Source organism: Ceratotherium simum, chromosome 8, assembly GCF_057802395.1.
Source record: "Ceratotherium simum simum isolate JZ-2026a chromosome 8, ASM5780239v1, whole genome shotgun sequence".
NCBI lineage: Eukaryota > Metazoa > Chordata > Mammalia > Perissodactyla > Rhinocerotidae > Ceratotherium > Ceratotherium simum.
The window spans coordinates 32,582,853-32,601,939 of record NC_141907.1 but is presented as its reverse complement, the minus strand read 5'-3'; the positions used below and the strand labels follow the sequence as shown (position 1 = coordinate 32,601,939).

The 19,087-nt window shown below is 37.5% G+C and overlaps 1 protein-coding gene and 1 pseudogene across 3 annotated transcripts in view; one reads left to right on the top strand and one right to left on the bottom strand.

Annotated features, from left to right (window-relative positions):
- Positions 1-4: 4 nt before the first annotated feature.
- LOC101389561 (small ribosomal subunit protein eS24 pseudogene) lies at positions 5-11,766 on the bottom strand (annotated as a pseudogene).
- Positions 11,767-16,109: 4,343 nt separating this feature from the next.
- RFC1 (replication factor C subunit 1) overlaps positions 16,110-19,087 on the top strand; it is a 76,393-nt gene continuing 73,415 nt past the window's right edge. For all 3 annotated transcript variants that reach the window (XM_087434206.1, XM_087434205.1, XM_087434204.1), the window contains exon 1: positions 16,110-16,277. In XM_087434206.1, coding sequence (XP_087290332.1) covers positions 16,275-16,277 — 3 coding nt within the window. In that variant the 5' untranslated portion in view covers positions 16,110-16,274. The remainder of the gene's footprint in view (positions 16,278-19,087) is intronic.

Sequence of the window (19,087 nt, the reverse complement as noted above, 5' to 3'; positions counted from 1 at the left end):
CAGCTCATTTTCTGCCAGCACCAACACTGGCCTTTGCAGTCCCCTTGACTTTCTTCATTCTGTTCTTGTTTCTTTTGCTGTTTTCTTGAGGTCTGTTTCTTCTCGTACAGGCCATGTCTTCCAAGTCTATGTCTGGGTTCATTTTTTTGTTGCTGTAATCCAAGGAATTGTAAATCATGCCAAAGCCAGTTGTCTTGCCACCACCAAAATGTGTTCTGAATCCAAATACAAAGATGACATCTGGTGTGCTCTTGTACATTTTGGCTAGTTTTCCCCAAATTTCCGTCTTAGGTACTGTTGCCTTCCCAGAATGAAGGACGTCACTGACCGTTTGTTTTTGCTGAAGTAGCCCATTGGTCATGAACTTCCCGGTCTGGAAAGCTGCTGTGTGCTTTGTGATGGTGGTCAATCTTCAGGCAGCCAGAGAGGGAAAAAGCCAGTTTGATTTGATTTCGATGGATCCCCTCTGTGTTCCTGTGGCAGCCCGTGCTTTCTTTACCATGACACTTATCACACAAAATCACTAAGTCACATGATAAATTTATCTATATCCTTTGTTCAACTGTAATCTCTTGCTCTTTTTTAAAAACAAGGACCATGACTGTTTGTTTTCCTATTGAATGTCTGGGGCCTAGTAGTCACAAAAGGATAAGTTGAATGAATGAATGTACCTATAGTACACTATGTATACCTCTATCCCTGCATTTATTACATAATCCTGGAAATGTTTGTCACCTCCTCTAGACTGTAAGAATATCTCTTATCTAAATTTTTATTATCACTTATCAGAGTAGATTCTTAATCATTGTCTATTGAATGAATGGCATTGATACAATTAATTCACTATTTATAAAATTAAATTTTTCCAGGTTTACTGAGATATAATTGACATATAATATTCTGTTAGTTTAAGGTGCACAACATAATGACTTGATATGTGTATATACTCTGACATAAATACTAAAAACAAAATTTTTAAGTGTAATAATTTACTCCCTCACAAATATATTTGATTCAAAAATATATAGCCACAGAAATGGTTAAGATGGTAAATTTTATGTTATGTATTTTTTACCACAATTAAAAAAATATATAGCCACAGAAAACTAGAAGAAAACAGAACTAAATATTAAATTATATAGTTTATATGATCATATTTACATGTGATCATATATAAATAAATTATAATTAAAATATATAAAAAATTAAAAATTGAAAGGCAAATAACAAACTTGGAAAATGTTTGAGCAAATCTAGAAGGCAAATGGCCAACTTTTTATTATGTAAGTAATTCAAGCAAATCAATAAGAAAAACACTAAGTCAGGTAAATGGCCAAACAACATGAATAAAAAATATAAAAGAGGAAATGCAACTGTATAGCTAACAAAAAATTAAATAAATAGTAATTAAAAATGCATATAAAGATAACTAATATTTTTTCTTATAAAATTAGCAAAATTAAAATAAGTGATGAAAATCAATGTTGATGAGATTCTAAGACATTGCTCATGGGAATATAAATTTGTACAATACTCATGGAAAACAATTTTTCAATATATCATGAACCTTAGATTTTTTCATATCTTTTAATCCAATTTCAGAAATTTATCATAATAAATTAATTCTAAATATACAAAATGCTGTGTGTGCAAATATTTTTATAGTAGCATTATATATGACAGAGGGAAATTAAAGGGGCCGGCCCCGTGGCTTAGCGGTTAAGTGCGTGCGCTCCACTACTGGCAGCCCAGGTTCGGATCCCAGGCGCCCACCGTCGCACCGCGTCTCCCGCCATGCTGAGGCCGCGTCCCACATACAGCAACTAGAAGGATGTGCAACTATGACGTACAACTATCTACTGGGGCTTTGGGGAAAAAAAGGAGGAGGATTGGCAATAGATGTTAGCTCAGAGCCAGTCTTCCTCAGTAAAAGGAGGAGGATTAGCACGGATGTTAGCTCAGGGCTGACCTTTCTCACAAAAAAAAAAAAAAAAAGATGGAAATTAGAAATAAAGAGATTCATTCATAGGGGAATAATTACCTAAAGTATGGAATATCCATTTGATGAAATATTGTAGAGTCATTAACATTTTCAAAGAATATGTAGTAACATTAAAATATTTAAGATAAAAAACTAACTGAAAAAATCCTGACAATAAAATGAATAATCAGTATGCTTATAATGATGTAATAAGAGTAATAACCCATATATAGAATTATAAGAAAATACTCACATTTTACCATATTGTGTTTGGATGAGAACAATAGGTTACAGTTATTGTCCTTCTTTTATATATTTAATTTTAATTTTTTACTTTTATTATTTATATTATTTTTTTCTTTTCTTTTTTATGAGGAAGATCAACCCTGAGCTAACATCTGCCAATCCTCCTCTTTTTGCTGAGGAAGACCAGCCCTGGGCTAACATCCGTGCCCATCTTCCTCCACTTTATGGGGGACGCTGCCTCAGCATGGCTTGACAAGCAGTGTGTTGGTGCGCGCCTGGGATCCAAACCCCAGGCCACCACATCAGAGCGCGCGTACTTAACCGCTACGCCACCGGGCCGGCCCCGTTAATTTTTTTACTTTTAATAACAGAAATGAACATAAAAATAAAAAAAACTAGTCAATATTAGATGTAAAACTTTATTGATGAGAAACTAGATACTTTCCTGCTAAAATTAAGAACAAGGCAAGGAGGGCCTGGCCCAGCGGCATAGCGGTTAAGTGCGCATGCTCTGCTGCGGTGGCCCAGAGTTCGAGTCCCGGGCGTGCACCAATGTACCGCTTGTCAATCCATGCTGTGGGGTCCTCCCATATAAAGTGGAGGAAGATGGGCATGGATGTTAGCCCAGGGCCAGTTTTCCTCAGCAAAAAGAGAAGAATTGGCAGATGTTAGCTGAGGGCTGATCTGCCTCACAGAAAAAGGAAAAAAAAAAAAAAGAACAAGGCAAGGATGTCTACTCTCAACATTTCTTTCTCAACACCATACTAGAAGTCCTAGCTATTGCAATAAGACAAGAAAGGGAAATAAAAAGTATACAGATTGGGAAGCAAGAAATAAAACTGTCTTTGTTTGTAGATGATAACGATTGTCTATGTAGAAAATCCCAAAGAATCAACCAGAAAAAAAAAAATCCTAGCACTAATAAACAACTATAGCTAGGTTACAGGATACAGGGTAATATACAAAAGTCAATTGCTTTCTTATTTACTAGTAATAAACAATTGGAATTTGAAGTTAAAAAGACAATACCATTTACATTAGCACCAAAGAAAAGATTAAATACTTAGGTATAAATTTAACAAAATATGTACAAGATCCATATGGGGAAAATTACAACACTCTGGTGAAAGAAATCAAAGAAGATCTAAATAAATGGAGAGATATTCCATGTACTCGGATAGGAAAATTAAATATAATCAAGATGTGAGTTCTCTGTAACTTGATCTATAGATTCAATGCAATCTCAATAAAAATCCCAGCCAGTTATTTTGTGGATATTGACAAACTGATCCTAAAGTTTATATGAAAAGGCAAAAGACCCAGAATAGTCTACACAATATTGAAGGACTGACTATCCAAGGACTGATGCTACCTGACTTCAAGACTTACTCTAAAGCTACAGTAATCAAGCCAGTGTGGTACTGGCAAAACAAAAACAGACACACAGAGCAATGGAACAGAAGAGAGAGAAATACACCCATACAAAAACAGTCAATTGATCTTCGACAAAGAAGCAAAGGTAATTCAATGGAGGAAGGATAGCCTTTTCAACAAATGGTGCTGTAACAACTGGACATCCACATGCAAAAAAAATGAATCTAGACACAGACCTTACACACTTCGCAAAAATTAATTCAAAGTGGATCATAGGGCCGGCCCTGTGGCTTAGTGGTTAAGTGTGCACGCTCCGCCACTGGCGGTCTGGGTTCGGATCCCGGGTGCGCACCGACGCACCGCTTCACCATGCTGAGGCCGCGTCCCACATACAGCAACTAGAAGGATGTGCAACTATGACATACAACTATCTACTGGGGCTTTGGGGGAAAAAAAAAGAAAAAGGAGGAGGATTGGCAATAGATGTTAGCTCAGAGCCGGTTTTCCTCAGCAAAAAGAGGAGGATTAGCATGGATGTTAGCTCAGGGTTGATCTTCCTCACACACACAAAAAAACAAAAAACAACCAAAGTGGATCATAGACCTAAATGTAAAATACAAAACTATAAACTTTATAGAAGATAACATAGAAGAAAATCTAGGAGACCTTGGGTTTGGCGATGACTTCTTTGATATAACACCAAAATCACAACCCAAAAAAGAAAAAATTGATAAGCTGGACTTTGTTAAAATAAAAAACCTGCTCTGCAAAAGACACTTTTAAGAGAATGAAAAGCCAAGCCACTAGGAGACTATGAGAAAATCTTTGCAAAACAGATAAATATCAGATAAAGGACTGGTAACCAAATGTACAAAGAACTCTTAAAACACAACAACAACAACAAAATTAAAAAATAGGCAAAAGATCTGAATAAACACCTCAGCAAAGAAGATATACAAATGGCAAATAATCATATGAAAATTCATAAGGAAACTTCAAATTAAAACAATAATGAGATACCGTTACATACCTATTAGAATGGTCAAAATCCAAAACACTGACAACACCACATGTTGGCAAGGATGTGGAGCAACAGGAACTCTTATTTATTGTTGTGGAAATGCAAAATGATACAGACACTTTGGAAGTTTCTTACAAAACTACTTATAAGCACTTACCACACTGTCCAGCAATCACACTGCTTGATACTTCCCCAAATAAGTTAAAAACTTATGTCCACACAAAGACCTGCACATGAATGTTTATAGCAGCTTTATTCATAATTGCCAAAACTTGGAAGTAATCAATATGTCCTTTAATAGGTGAATGGATAAACAAAACTGTGGTATCCTCACATAATAGAATATTATTCAGTGATAAAACGAAATAAGCTATCAAGTCAGGAAAAGACATGAAGGACCCTTAAATGCATATTACTAAGTGAAAGAAGCCAATCTGAAAAGGCTACATACTGTATGATTCCAACCAAATGACAATCTGGGAACAGTAAAAAGGACACTGTAAAAAAATCAGTGGTTGCCAGGCACTGGGGGGAGGGAGGGATGAATAGGTGGATCACAGAGGATTTTTAGGGCAGTGAAACTATTATTCTGTAGGATATTGTAATGGTGAATCCATTTATCAAAACCTATGGAATGTACAACACAAAGAGTGAACCCTAATGTAAACTATGAACTTTAGTTAATTATAATGTATCAATATTGGCTTATCAATTGTAACAAATGTACCACCCTAATGCAAGATGAAGGAAATTGGAGGGGGGAGAGAGTGATGGGGTATATGATGGGGTAAACTATAATTGCTCAAGAAAAAATCTATTAATTAAAAAAAGTTTATTGACAAAGGCTAAGTTTTGAAATGTGTACTGAGTATTTTTTTGCTAATGACCAATAACTTATCATTAAACTATTTCAAATTTCATATGAGAAAACAAAAGAAATGGACAATTGTCAGGACAAGTTCATTAAGCTGATTAAATCAGAACATATGTAGATAAAAATAACATAACTTCACACTCATTAGGATGGCTATTATGGAAAAAAAAAAAACCACCAGAAAATAACAAGTGTTGGCAAGTATGTGGCGAAATTGGAACACTTGTACATTGCTGGTGGGAATATAAAATGGTACAGCTACTATGAAAGATAGTATGGTGGTTCCTCAAAAAATTAAACATAGAAGTACCATTATCCAGCAGTTCCACTTCTGGGTGTAACTCCAAAGAATTGAAAGCAGGGACTCCAGCAGGTATTTGTACACTCAGGTTCATGGTAGCATTATTCATAATAGCCAAAAGGTGGAAACAATCCAAATGTTCATCATCCAATGAATGGACAAACAAAATGTGGTATATACATACAATGGAATATTATTCAGCCTTAAAAAGGAATTAAATTCTGAGATGTGCTACAACATGGATGAGTCTTGAAGACATAATGCTAAGTGAAATAAGCCAGACACAAAAGGACAAGTATTTCATGATTCCATTTACATGAGGTAGTTGGAGTAGCCGAGTTCATAGAGACAGAAGTAGAATGGTGGTTGCCAGGGGCTGGAGGGAGGGGAAAATGGGGAGTTATTGTTTAACGGGTACAGAGTTTCAGTTTGGGAAGATGAAAGAATTCTGGAGATGGATGGTGATGATGGTTGCACAACAATGAAAGTACTTAAGGCCACTGAACTGTACACCTAAAAATGGCTAAATGGTAAATTTTACTTTTGTAAATATTATATTTGCATATTTTACCATGATAAAAACATTCTTTTTGAAAGAATGAATGAAAAAAGACCTTGATGAATGAAGAAACCTTAATGATGACAATAACTTAGTACTGAGGCTTAAAGAATTTTCAAATATTTATGAAAATAGATCATGAATTTATGCAATTTTTATGATTTAGTGAATCAGGATAGGAGCTTCATCTCTCTTAAACAATTATCAATTTTTTTGTGTGTGTGAGGAAGATCAGCCCTGAGCTAACATCCATGCTGATCCTCCTCTTTTTGCTGAGGAAGACGGGCCCTGAGCTAACCTCTATTGCCAATCCTCCTCCTTTTTTTTCCCCCTTTTTCTCCTCAAAGCCCCAGTAGATAGTTGTATGTTATAGTTGCACATCCTGCTAGTTGCTGTATGTGGGACACCACCTCAGCATGGCCGGACAAGTGGTGCGTTGGTGAGTGCCCAGGATCCAAACCCGGGCTGCCAATAGCGGAGCGCGTGCACTTAACAGCCAAGCCACTGGGCTGGCCCCCATTATCAAATATTTATTGACTATTTTACTCATAAAAAGGCCTGTGTTAGGTCCCATGAGAGAATATATATGTCTCTACGCTCAAAGAGTTTATAGTTTAGTCAAAGAGAAAACATAATAAAAACCATAAAATGTCTAAGAATACAAAATATTATCTCCCAGGTACCAAGTGAGTGGGACAGACATTCACACTCTAGGAATTCTATATTTAAAAGATCACTTCATAATGCTTTGTACAAACGATAGAATTTTACAGCTGGAAGGGTCCTTAGAGATCATCTAATTTAGCTTTTTATTTTATAGATCAGGGTTTTGAGACCAAGATAGTAGAGACCAGAATTCATCATTCAATCCTTCATTTATTCATTCAACAATTTTTTATTGAGTATCTGCTATGGGTCAAGCTCTTTGTTGGAGGTTGGGATTTAAAACTGAAGATGTTACAGTATTCACGAATCTTATAGAAACACATAGGAAGGGTATATAATCCAGAATGGTAAGTCTGTGTGTGTGTGTGTGTGTGTGTGTGTGTGTGTGTGTATGTGCATATGTGTAGGTGGAAGGGTGGAGTAGAGGTGCCTGAAAACTCTGAGTTGAGTCCTCAAAAATGAAGAATGACAAGATGTTAGCCAGAAGGAAGAGGAAAGGAGGGAGGGAGGCTATCCCATGTAGATGGAGTAGTATATTTGAAGTCCTAGAGATGAAAAAATTTGGCAAATGGTTCAGGATACCCAGGTCAGAAGAGTTAGTGGGGAATGGCAAGAAATGATTTGCAGATATGGGTAAGGACCAGGTCATAAAGGACTTCATGAACCGTATTACTGGAATTTGGGCTTTATCTTGAAAGAAATAGGCAGCTATTGAAAATATTTTAAGCAAATGTATGAGTTAGGGTAATACTGTACAAATAGACCCCAAAATACAAAATCAAGGCCCAAATAGAAAGTCATTTGCCATTTGTCTAAAGAAGGAGTTCCTAGTTGTCAGGTGGCTCTTCTCCACAGTGATTCAGAGACCCAGGGTGCTTATGTCTGTGGTTCAGCTACCCCCTAAGGCCTCACAGTGGCCTCACACCCCCTGCACTACCCAGCAGGTAGAAGTGGACATCTTAAAAGCTTTGGCCTGAAAGTGATGTACATAATTTTTAATCATATTCCACTGGAGAAAATAGTCATGTGGCTACCTCTAGAAGCAAGGTGGGCGAAAAACACAAAGCCCCTGGCTGGGCAGTCACTCCATACTCTATTCTATTCTCAATGCTATGGAAGGGAGAGCATAAATTCTGGTGTTTAGCTAGCATTCTCTGCCACAAGAGAGTGACATGATCAGATCTGCATTTTAGGAGAATCACTCTTGCACTGAGTGCAGGGAATGCATAATACTGGAAGCAGGGAGAATGGTTAAGAGGCTCTTTTGTTAATTCAAGTGAAAAATGCTGTGGCTTGAACAAAGGTGGTAGCAGTGTAGATGGAGAGAAAGAGACAAATTCAAGAACTACTTGAAGATAATGTCAACAGGCCTCAATAATCAATTGGATGTTGAGACCGATTTTGGGGAAGAAAGAGTCAATGATGACCCAGACTTCTGACTTAGACAACTGGGTGAAATTGAGAATATAGTAGATGGTAAAAAGAAGATCGTATTTTAAACATTTTTGAGTTTGCAGTATGAGACATCCATTGGGCAGGTAGCTATTTGAGACTGAAGTTTGAGGACAGAATGGACATGAATCACATAGAAAGAGGTAAAAAAGCAGTTTTTCTCAAGTCTTTCAAAACATTTTTTATTGTGGTAAAATATACATGACATAAACTTTACCATTAACCATTTTTTGGTGTACAGTTCAGTGGCATTAAGTAAGTAATTCACATTGTTGTGCAACCATCATCACTATCCATCTCCAGAAATCTTTCATCTTCCCAAACTGAAACTCTGTACCTATTAAATGATTTTCCCCTACCTTCAGCCCTTGGCAGTCACCATTCTACTTTCTGTGTCTATGTGAATCTGACTACTCCATGCCTCATGTAAGTAGAATCATACAGCACTTGTCCTTTTATGTCTGGCTTATTTCTCTCAGCATTATGTCTTCAAGGTTCATCCACATTGTAGCATGTGTCAAAATTTAATTCCTTTTTAAAGCTGAATGATATTCCATTATATGTATATACTACATTTTGTTTATCCATTCATTGGTTGATGAACATTTGGGTTGTTTCCACCTTTTGACTATTGTGAATAATGCTGCTATGAACACGAGTGTATAAATATCTGTTAGAGTCCCTGCTTTCACTTCTTTGCAGTGTATACCCAGAGGTGGAATTACTAGTTCAAATGGTAATTCTACGTTTAATTTTGTGAGGAACTGCCACACTGTTTTCCGCAGTCTCAATTTTTGCTGTGCGTCAGAATCACCTCCTGAACTTTAAAAAATTCACGTGCTCCATCTCCGCCCCTGGAGACTGATTCAGCAGATCTGAGTAGACATCTGACTTCTGTTTCTTTTTAGAATTCATATTTTAAAAAATACTAGTAAATTATTCAAAGGTGGTTTTAAAAGAATGAAAATAAAAGAATATGGAGCAAAAAGTTGAAGTCCCCCCCGTCAACATTTGGAGTGTAACCTTACACACATACACACACACACACAACTTTTTATACTTTTAAAAAACATAAATGTGATCACACACTATACACAGTGTTCTACAACATGCTTTATTCTCTTAATTATTTATTTTGAAGATCTTTCTATGTCAGTACACATAGGTCTAGCCTGATGTTTTTCAATGGATGCATAATATTCTATGATATAGATGAACCGTATTTTATTGATTTCACCGTTTACCTCCTGGTAAACATTTAAGTTTTTCCGTTTTTTCTATTACAAACAATTCACCGTTTAACAGCCCTGAATTTAAAACTTTGCATATGTGAGAGGTACAAGAGATTACTAAAATTGGAATTGCTGGGTTAAAGGATATGTACATTTTCTATATTCATGGATATTTCCTGACTACCTTTCAGAAAGGCACCTGATATTTTTAAGCTCCTACCATTAATGCATGACAGCCAGGTGCCCCTACCCTTCTCAACATTGGGTATTACCAGTCCTTCTCTTTTTTGTCAATACGGTAAAGAAAAGATGGCATTTCATTTCTGTGTTCATTTGCGTTTCTTGTGTTACTAATGTTTTCATATTTTTATTGGTCCTTTGTAGTTCCTCTCCTGTGAGTTGCCTTTTCAGCTCTTTTGTTTACTTTCCTGTTTTTTGTCTTTTTCTAATGAAGCAGAAGGAGCTCATTATATATAAAGTGTTGAATCCCTTGTGTGATATATATGTTGCAAATATTTTCTCCCAACAATTTGTCTTTTAACTCTTTTTCTTTTTTTTTTTGGTGAGGAAGATTTTCCCTGAGCTAACATCTGTTGCCAATCTTCCTCTTTTTTTTTTTTTTTTTGCTTGAGGAAGATTGTCCCTAAGCTAACATCCATGCCAATCTTCCTCTATTTTACATATTGGACGCCACCACAGCATGGTTTGATGAGTGGTGTGTATGTCTGCACCTGGGTATCTGAACCTGTGAACCCAGGCTGCCAAAGCCGAGCGCACCTACTTAACCACTACACCCCTGGGCTGGCCCCCCAACCCAACTCTTTTTAAAAACAGCTTTATTGAGATATAATTCCCATACCATACAATTCATCCACTAAAAGTATACAACTCAATGGTTTTTAGTGTATTCCTAGTTGTGCAACCATCACCACAATCAATTTCAGAACATTATTTAACTCTGTTTTAATGCATTTACGCGTGCAGAAGATTTCCATTTTTGTGCAATCAAATTTATTATTCATTTCCTTCAGGGTTTCTGGGCTAGGAAAGCAGTCTCCACTCTAAAACTACAAATATATTCTCTTTTTAGTACTTTCATAGTTTTGTTTTATCTGAGTAAGATTTTTGCTGTATATTTTATGGAAGATGTGAATTTATTGGAATTCCTTTTTCAGATGTCTTTTCTATGCTGACTTGTGTTCATTTACGAGATTTTTTTTTTTTTTTACCTCTAGTAGACACTACTCTGTATAAACAGTGATTATATTCAATTCTACTTAAACTGCATGTCAAAAAAGACAACCGGTAGATTTCTATGCAAGTTCAAAAAATTTTTTATTGCAAACATTGTTGAAATATGAGTGAGGATTCTAGGTATATCTTATAGAAGCTCAGATTCTGAAGAGTTTTAAAGGACTATAATATCCAGGTATGTGGTCATTCTTACTATAGCAGCAGTTCTCAAATAACTGATGGTAGTTTCCTTTACTCGCTATGCCTAACATTATTTCTGTGAAACAACCACCACCAAAATTATGGAATAACTTTGATTGTAGGACTTGGAGAATGAAAGATTATCCTAATCATAAAATCTACTATCACTACAAAATGCTGTTGACATTCCTGTCGCTCTGTTTATAAACACTCTTAAAACTGCCAATGAATATTTTAGGGTATTAATCCACAATTTGAGATGCATTATTATATAATCAAATGTGTATGTCAACAGTAAAGTTATATGCTTTCGGTTAAATTTACTATTTTAAAGGTAAATGTTTCCTCTAACCTAAGTGAAGATACTGATTTACTTGGGAAAAACTTTTTATTTGTAGGATATAAAAATCATCAGTCAAATTTATATAAATTTAGATTACTCAAGCATAATCATCTTACGAATATTAACTGGATATCATTCAAGAATTAAGATAAATGACATATGTAGTAGTGCCTAATTTCCTAAATTAGAATATGAGCACTTTAATAGTGACAGATTATGACGTCATGATCAGGTTCATAAATGGATTACAAGTTCAAAATCACCGGTCTCCATCTGCCGTCATCACGAACATAGAAAATGACAAGCCGCCTAACGGACTGTTTTCTATAAGGAAAATGTTCCAACAAACCCTGACAAAGCAGGACATGCTAATATTTATCTAGAGGGCAGAAAGTCACATTTGTCGTTGCACAGTACAAATTCGATTGATTTTTGTTTAAAGTCTACGTGGAAGACAATGTAACTATTGTGCTCCTGAAAAGGATTTCAAAGTGCCTCCAAGTAAAGAGTTATTCCTATCACACAGATAAGTTAATTAAGGCAGAGGTATTAACACGGAGAATTTATATTAACCTTAGCAGTTGTTTTCCACTTACACGTGGTAGTAGTTAGTTAGATTATAAAGGATGACCAAAATTCAAATCATGTGCTTTCTAATACACAGCTTTTAGTCATTTCAGGAGGGAAATGATTTAATTCTCTGTATATGTTATGAAAAGAGAGCCAATTATTATATGCATAATCCAACTATTCACAAATTTAGCAACATACTAATAAAGATGTTAATGTCAATATTCTAACTTTTGGGGTAAATAGTTCTTCACGGAATGTAAACAATTCTTCCACCAGTGATATACATATGTCTAAGTGGGCGAGGGAGAGATCCCTGACTTAAGACAAAATTGGCTTTGTTGACAAAAGTTTTCCCTGAAGCCCTTTCTTTTAAGGATTAAGACAAAGCCAGTGAGCATCAGGTGATCAGATGCAATATATAATATATCCCTTAAAAATGTGTGTTCTCTGTGTTAGGTCTCAAATCGTTATTAATAAATCATATTTAAAAAAACATTTTAGGCTTTTAATAGTTGCCCTTAATTCTGGAAACTGCGCTGCATATTCAATTGCTGTATCATCTGTTACCAATGTCACTTTACAAATGAATTATTAGTCTTACTGATTCATCAGCTGGTTTGAGAAATATTTATGCTATGAAGACTGAACTAATGACTGAGGAGAGCATGAGGAAAGATTTTGATGAAAATACTTTTAAGAAAAAATGCAAGGAATCTTTGTTAGCTAACATCACCAATACATGACTTTTCTGTGCCTTTCTTAAAAACTATTTAAAAATCAGCAGCCCTAGTTTGTTGTATTCTTTGTGTATCCTCAACTTCCTGGAGATGCGGTAATACAGTCTTTCAATTAATACTGAGACATGGAAATAGTTATGACATATTATCATTTTATTCTTATTGTCAAAGGAACACCACATAGAGATAGAAGGTGCCACAGGCTGGTCTTTTGCCTGGAACGAATCCAAACTAGATGCTATTATAGAATAGTGCCTAGTAAGGGTTAAAATCCAGATGCAGTTACTATGTAGAAACAATCTTAATAAGAGACTCTGCTACTCCCCTACAGACAAGCAAAAAGAAAAAAAAAAAATCACATTTGGTAATCCTTTTAGCCTTCTTAAGATTTCTCTGCCATGGAAAACAGATGGGTATCATATTTTGCCATAAAACACATGGTAATGTTTTTTTTTCCTTTATGGTCATAAAATACAAAGTATAAGAATGATGGGATCATAGCAATCTTTTGTCTTAAAATCTTATAAAGCCTTCCCATTACACTTAGAATAAAATTAAGGCTTCTTGCTAGGGCCTAAGGCTCTATCTGATCTCTTCCCTCACTTCTGCCCAAACTCATCTCTTATCACTTCCATTGTTAACCCTGCACCGGTCATAAAACTGGCTTTCTTGCTATTCCCTGAATATGTTTAACTCATAGCCATATCGGGGCCTTTATACTTGCTGTCCCCTTCTCAACATTCATGTCTCAGCTCAATGTCCCCTTCTAGAGGTCTTTTTGATCACTTATTTACAATACTTCCACACCCTCCTGCCCAGTTATCCTCTATCTCATTATGCTGCTTTATTTTCTTTGCAGCATTTACCCTTACCTGAACGTAGAGAATTTATTTTTGTCTACTTATTCATTTTTCTCTTTCCCTCAAAAATATAAACTTCAGGGAGGCTGGGACTGTCTGTCTAACTTACTATGGGTTCCCAGCATGCACATAAAAATGAGCCGACACACAGTAGAGCTCAATAAATATTTGGTGAATGATGCATCGATAAAAATCACCACAGTGGAAAAAATAAGTATGAATATTCTGTTCATGCTTATTTTTTGTTTACATTGTGGGTTCTTTAAGATATTTCGGTTCTGGTTATCTGGTTACTTTACAACAAACTACCTCAAAACTTAGTACCTTAAAAGAATAACCATTTTATTATGCTCACACCACTGCGGGTCACGGGATTTAGGCAAGCCTTGACTAGGTGATTTTTCTGCTCTATGTAGTGTTGACTGGGGTCACTAGTGGAATTCCACCAGCAGCTGGTATGGTAGGTCCAAGATGGCTTCACTTACAAGCCTGGTACCCGGTGGAGATGGCTGTAAGCCTGGGCTCAGTGGCGCCTTCTTCCACTTTACATGGTGGCTCAGGGCTCCAAGAGAGCAAGGTGGGAGCTGCTAGTCCTCTTAAAGCTTATGTCTGGAACTGTCATAGCATCATTTCCACCATATTCTTTGGTCAAATCAGTCACAGGCCAGCCCAGGTTTGGGGAGGAGTATCAAAGCATATGCAGCCATTCTTAGTCTGGTACATTTCTGAGATAGAATATTTCCAAATAAACGTTCCCAAAGAAAACAATCCAAAAAATTCAGTTCAGTATCTTTCTGGAAGCTACTTTCTGGTGACCTAACTCTCACCTAAATTCAAAGAAGGCTTCAAAATGCTAAAAAACAAAACAAACAAAAAACTCCACAAAAGTTAAAAGTACTATAATGTAAAAGATACGTAAAACTGTTAATGTACATCTTATTTACTTATTTATGACACAATGAACATTGTAAATTGGTTTAGGCTTTCTGAAATTACAGGCAAAAATTTATGTGATGTGTCTCCTTATGTACATTTTTCTGGGGAGTAGATTCATAGTTTTTATTGATTTCTCAAAGGATCTAATGACCTCTCTCCTCCCCAGTCAAGTATCTCCCTAAGCAAAATTATGGAGTAGATAAGTTCATTTTTGGAACTTTCTTGATAGTACCTAGGCTTGCATAATAATAATGATAATAGCTGACTTAAAAAAAAGATTATTACCTGCTTATGTGCCAGGGACAGTTCCATAACAACCCTATGTAGTGGTACTATTATCTTTATTTTACCGGATGAAGAAACTGAGGCACGGTAACTTGCCCATGCTCACACAATTAGCATGTGGTGGGGCTGGGAACCCTAGCATACCGGCTTCAGAGGGTCCTAGGCAACCGGGCCCTGTTCATGTGTAATAGTTTACTCCTTTGTAAACTGGGGATAGTAACAGTAGCCAACGTCATTGTGGGTTAGATGAGCTAAGCTAGAATAGTCCATAGCTGCATGCCTGCACGTATTACAGAGGTTGTTTAATCAATACAAGTTCTCCATGCTTAGCCTCTATTGTATTCCAGAAGCCTTTGCTATCTTTCATTGTAGAGACGTTGGTGTGATAAAACGCAAGACAGTACAGGAGGTGGGTGGGTAAGGATTTGAAAGTCTAGGGCCAAACCTGGAGATATTGCTCTCTCCACTAAACTCCTTAGGGTCTCATGTTTTCTCTTAAAATTGTATGCAAATGTCGCATTCTATTCCACAATTCGGTTGCTTATCTATTTATTTACTCCAAAGCTTTTCGGATTGCTGTTTTTCTATGGAGACACACCTTGTTCGTGCCTTGCCTTCACACACACCACCGCTCTTTGAGGGACTTATTGGCGCATGTTTGGGAATTTGGAGGCCTAGGTTCCTAGCCAGGGCCCCTTAGCTTGTTTGGGCCTCATATTTTTCATTTATAAAACGGAGTGGATGGTGATGTCTAGATGATTTTATTAGCCTTTTTTGCTTTGGAATTACACAACATAAAATTGTCCTTTGGCCTGGTGGTTTTCAAACTGTGGGTCTCCACTTAGTAGGCGAAATAATCAATTCAGTGGGTCAAACGTTAAAAAAATAATATAGATCAGAGTAAATACTGTTTGGTGAAATTCTTGTTTCAGAAAAGATATTTAAATGTAATATGTGAAACGTACTCCTAAAATGTTGATCTTACTGCGGGTGTTCGTAGAAACACTTGACAGCTACTGGAGGGCAGTGTGCTCTCCAAACCTGTAACTGGGAGGAACCTGGTTTGCCCGCCTTCCCAGGAAATCAATCTCGGAACCTCCACTTGAGCGCCCCCGCCAAAAGCCAAAGGCACAAATCTGGGCGCGGGCCACTCTCCCGTCGCTTCTCGCGAAGGCTGCGGCCGGCCGGCCTCCGGAGCGGCACCTGGGCCCACGTCGCACCTCCCGCCTCCCGCCAGGCCCGAAGGGACGCCGCGCGCCTCCTGACGTCATCAGCGGGCGCCGCGCCTCCCCCTCCTTCCACTTCGCGGTAGAAGTTGTTGGCGCGAATGGATCCCGAGTCCCGGTAACGGATTCCCCAGCCGGCGGCCTGCCCGCCCGCGCTTTAATCCGTGGCCTGCGATGGTGAGCCCCTGAGGGAGGCTGTGCGGCTCGGGGGCTTGGGAGGGTTTGCAGGCTGGGTGTGGACCGGGCACTCCTGGCGTGCAGGGCTGGGGGAGGAGGGCGGTGCGTGGCTCCGGAGGGGAGCGAAGGCACAGAGGGGCCACGAACTGGGCGCTGGCCGCACAGCATTCCTTGGACGCTTCAGCTCTCGGCGGCAGCCAGCGCGCAGGGCTTTTGGTGCTGCGCGGCAGTTTCCGTTTTTTTCAACTGTTGGGGGAAGGGAGGGAGGAAGGAAGGGGGTACTGAGGGTGATTTAGAGGCTCAGAGGTGAAGTTGTCTTCCTGTTCAGCTTTGCCCCGGCCGTCGGTGTGAGCCCTGCCTAAAGCGTCGGTTTCAAGCTTTGGGTCATGAGGGAGACGAGTAACAAACTTTCCTTTCTTGTGAATAAGTTGTCTCAGGCCTTCAACTTGCGTCGTTAATAGCCGCGCGAAACGCTCAGCGCATAGCCGTTTGAGACCGAGGGCATGGGGAGGAGGTTTTATTTTGTTTAGGTGAGTTTATACAAGTCACAGGGCCAACAGAGTTTACCAGGAAAAAAACTTACAGTGTTTAGAAACAGATGTAATACATTTGACAGCTGTCATAGCTTATCACCCGATGTTAAACAGAATCTTAAAAACAAACAACCTCCGTGCATAGTTCTGCATAAAGCATTTCAATTGAGAATGAAGTAATTATGCAGGCGTCAAAACAAGACAGTCATGCTGGTAGGGCATAGGTACAGGTATGTGTTTGAAATATTTTCATTTTAAAGGACAATTTATAATGTTTTATGCCAGGATCTACTTAATAATCAGACATAGTTCTTTCGGTCATTCATCATCTGATTTGTCACGGAGGCAACATTCTGGGGGGGGAATTTTTATGCCAAATTGGGAAACTTTGCAGCCCTTTGTATTTCTTTTCAAAGAAGGATAAAATAATGATATTAGCCACCTTGTACCAGGTATCTTCTTCAGGTCAGTATGTGAGCTGTTTGTTTTACATAGCTTTTCTAATTTAAACCTCACCAATGCAGTTTTACACATGGTAAAGGCGGCTTTTGGAGTTTAAACAATTTGTTGTACACCTAATAAATAGTTGAACTAGAATTAGAGCCTAGGTTTTTCTGACCGCTACATTATACCGTCTCCCTAAAATGATCATAATTACATTTTGGACTTCAGGCACTATAGTATTGTGGAATGTTGATGAGATTTGGAGTCTTGAAGGTGAGGGTGAGGAGATGATTTAGTCTTGCTCTGCTAGTTAATAGTATGTAGTTTGGGGCAAGTAAACAGCTTAACTTTAACCTCTTTAAGCTTCCGTTTCCTTACCTGTAAAAGGGGGGATATATAGCTGTCTTAAATGATTGTCTTGAGGATTAAACAAGATAAGATACGTAAAGCTTCTATTCTGGTGCCTGACAGGTGGTAGGCATTGTACAACTTCATGACTACCAGTGATCTAATTTTCTCAGGAAGGACTCTGGATCATTACATAGAGTTTAAGGGGCGTCAAAATGGCCTCTGATTTTGTCAGTTTTGGTGAACAATAGCTTGTATAGTCAACTTTTGATCATTCAGGTACTTTAAATTTTGGTTCTCTTTCTTAGTTCTCCTGTTCACAGTGCAGATGAAAAATAAAGCCCTTCTTAGGAAAGGAATGGGAGTCAAATGGGTCAGTTTTGCTGTTTGTTAAAGGGAAAAGATACTATAAAGTAGGTAAGAATTTTGCATTCGATTGGTATTTGATTTAGTCCTCCTGTCTGTAGTACAAATTAGCAAAACCCTAGACTAAGATTCTATTTAACGTGTTTATTGAACACTTGTGCACAAGTTATATTGTAGTACAGTAGTTCTTAACTTTTGTTTGGGTCACAGTTCCCTTTAATAATGTGGTGAATGGTGTGCAAATTTTCTGCCCACAGAAATACATATGGGCACAAACACACCATTTTAGGGGATTCACATATCTTCTGAAGCCGTTTCATAGATACAAAGTTAAAAACTCTTGTCCTAGGAGCTGCAGTTTTTCCTCAAATATTTTCCAATTAAAGTTATCAATAAAGGAATAAATTGCTACATCCACAAAATGGAATACTATGCAGCTATTAAAAAAGAAAAAAAAATGTTATGCCTGGTATGAAACAATTGCCAAGATAGTTCAGTGAAAAAAGAAGGTGCAGGACACGGTATGTAAGTATGCTACCACTTTGTATAGAAAAAGAGAGAAAAGAATATATATACATATTTGCTAGAAGATGTATAAAAGCTCTCTGGAAGGATACATAAGGAACTGATAACATTTGTTGTCTCCAAAGATGAGAAATGTGTGTCTGAGAGGCAGAGTGGGAGGGAGACTTTTTACCCTTTTGAATTCTGAACCATGTGAATATAATGTCTATTAAAGGAATTGAAACGAAATTGAAAATAAAAAGAACAACAAAAAAGAAGCCATCTAAACAATTTAGATTGCTATGAGGATTTAATTATGTGCTCAAAATGTGAATAAAACCTGCGAGATGCCATTTTTAAGAAGTCAGCATATATAATTCATTGGCTGGGATAATTATTTATTGAAAATATGCATAAGGTTGAATGAAATGCACGTGAGACTTAAGGGATAGCCTTTTTGAAGAGCTGTCAAGTAAGTCTGAATACATCTGAGCTGCTTCATTGCCCCATTCTAGGGGATACCTTTCACATTGTAGTTTGTTATGTGAATGCGCCCCCTGGAGCAGTGCTTTCACCTTAATATAATGTAGCTTTTGCCTGTGTACTAGTACTTGA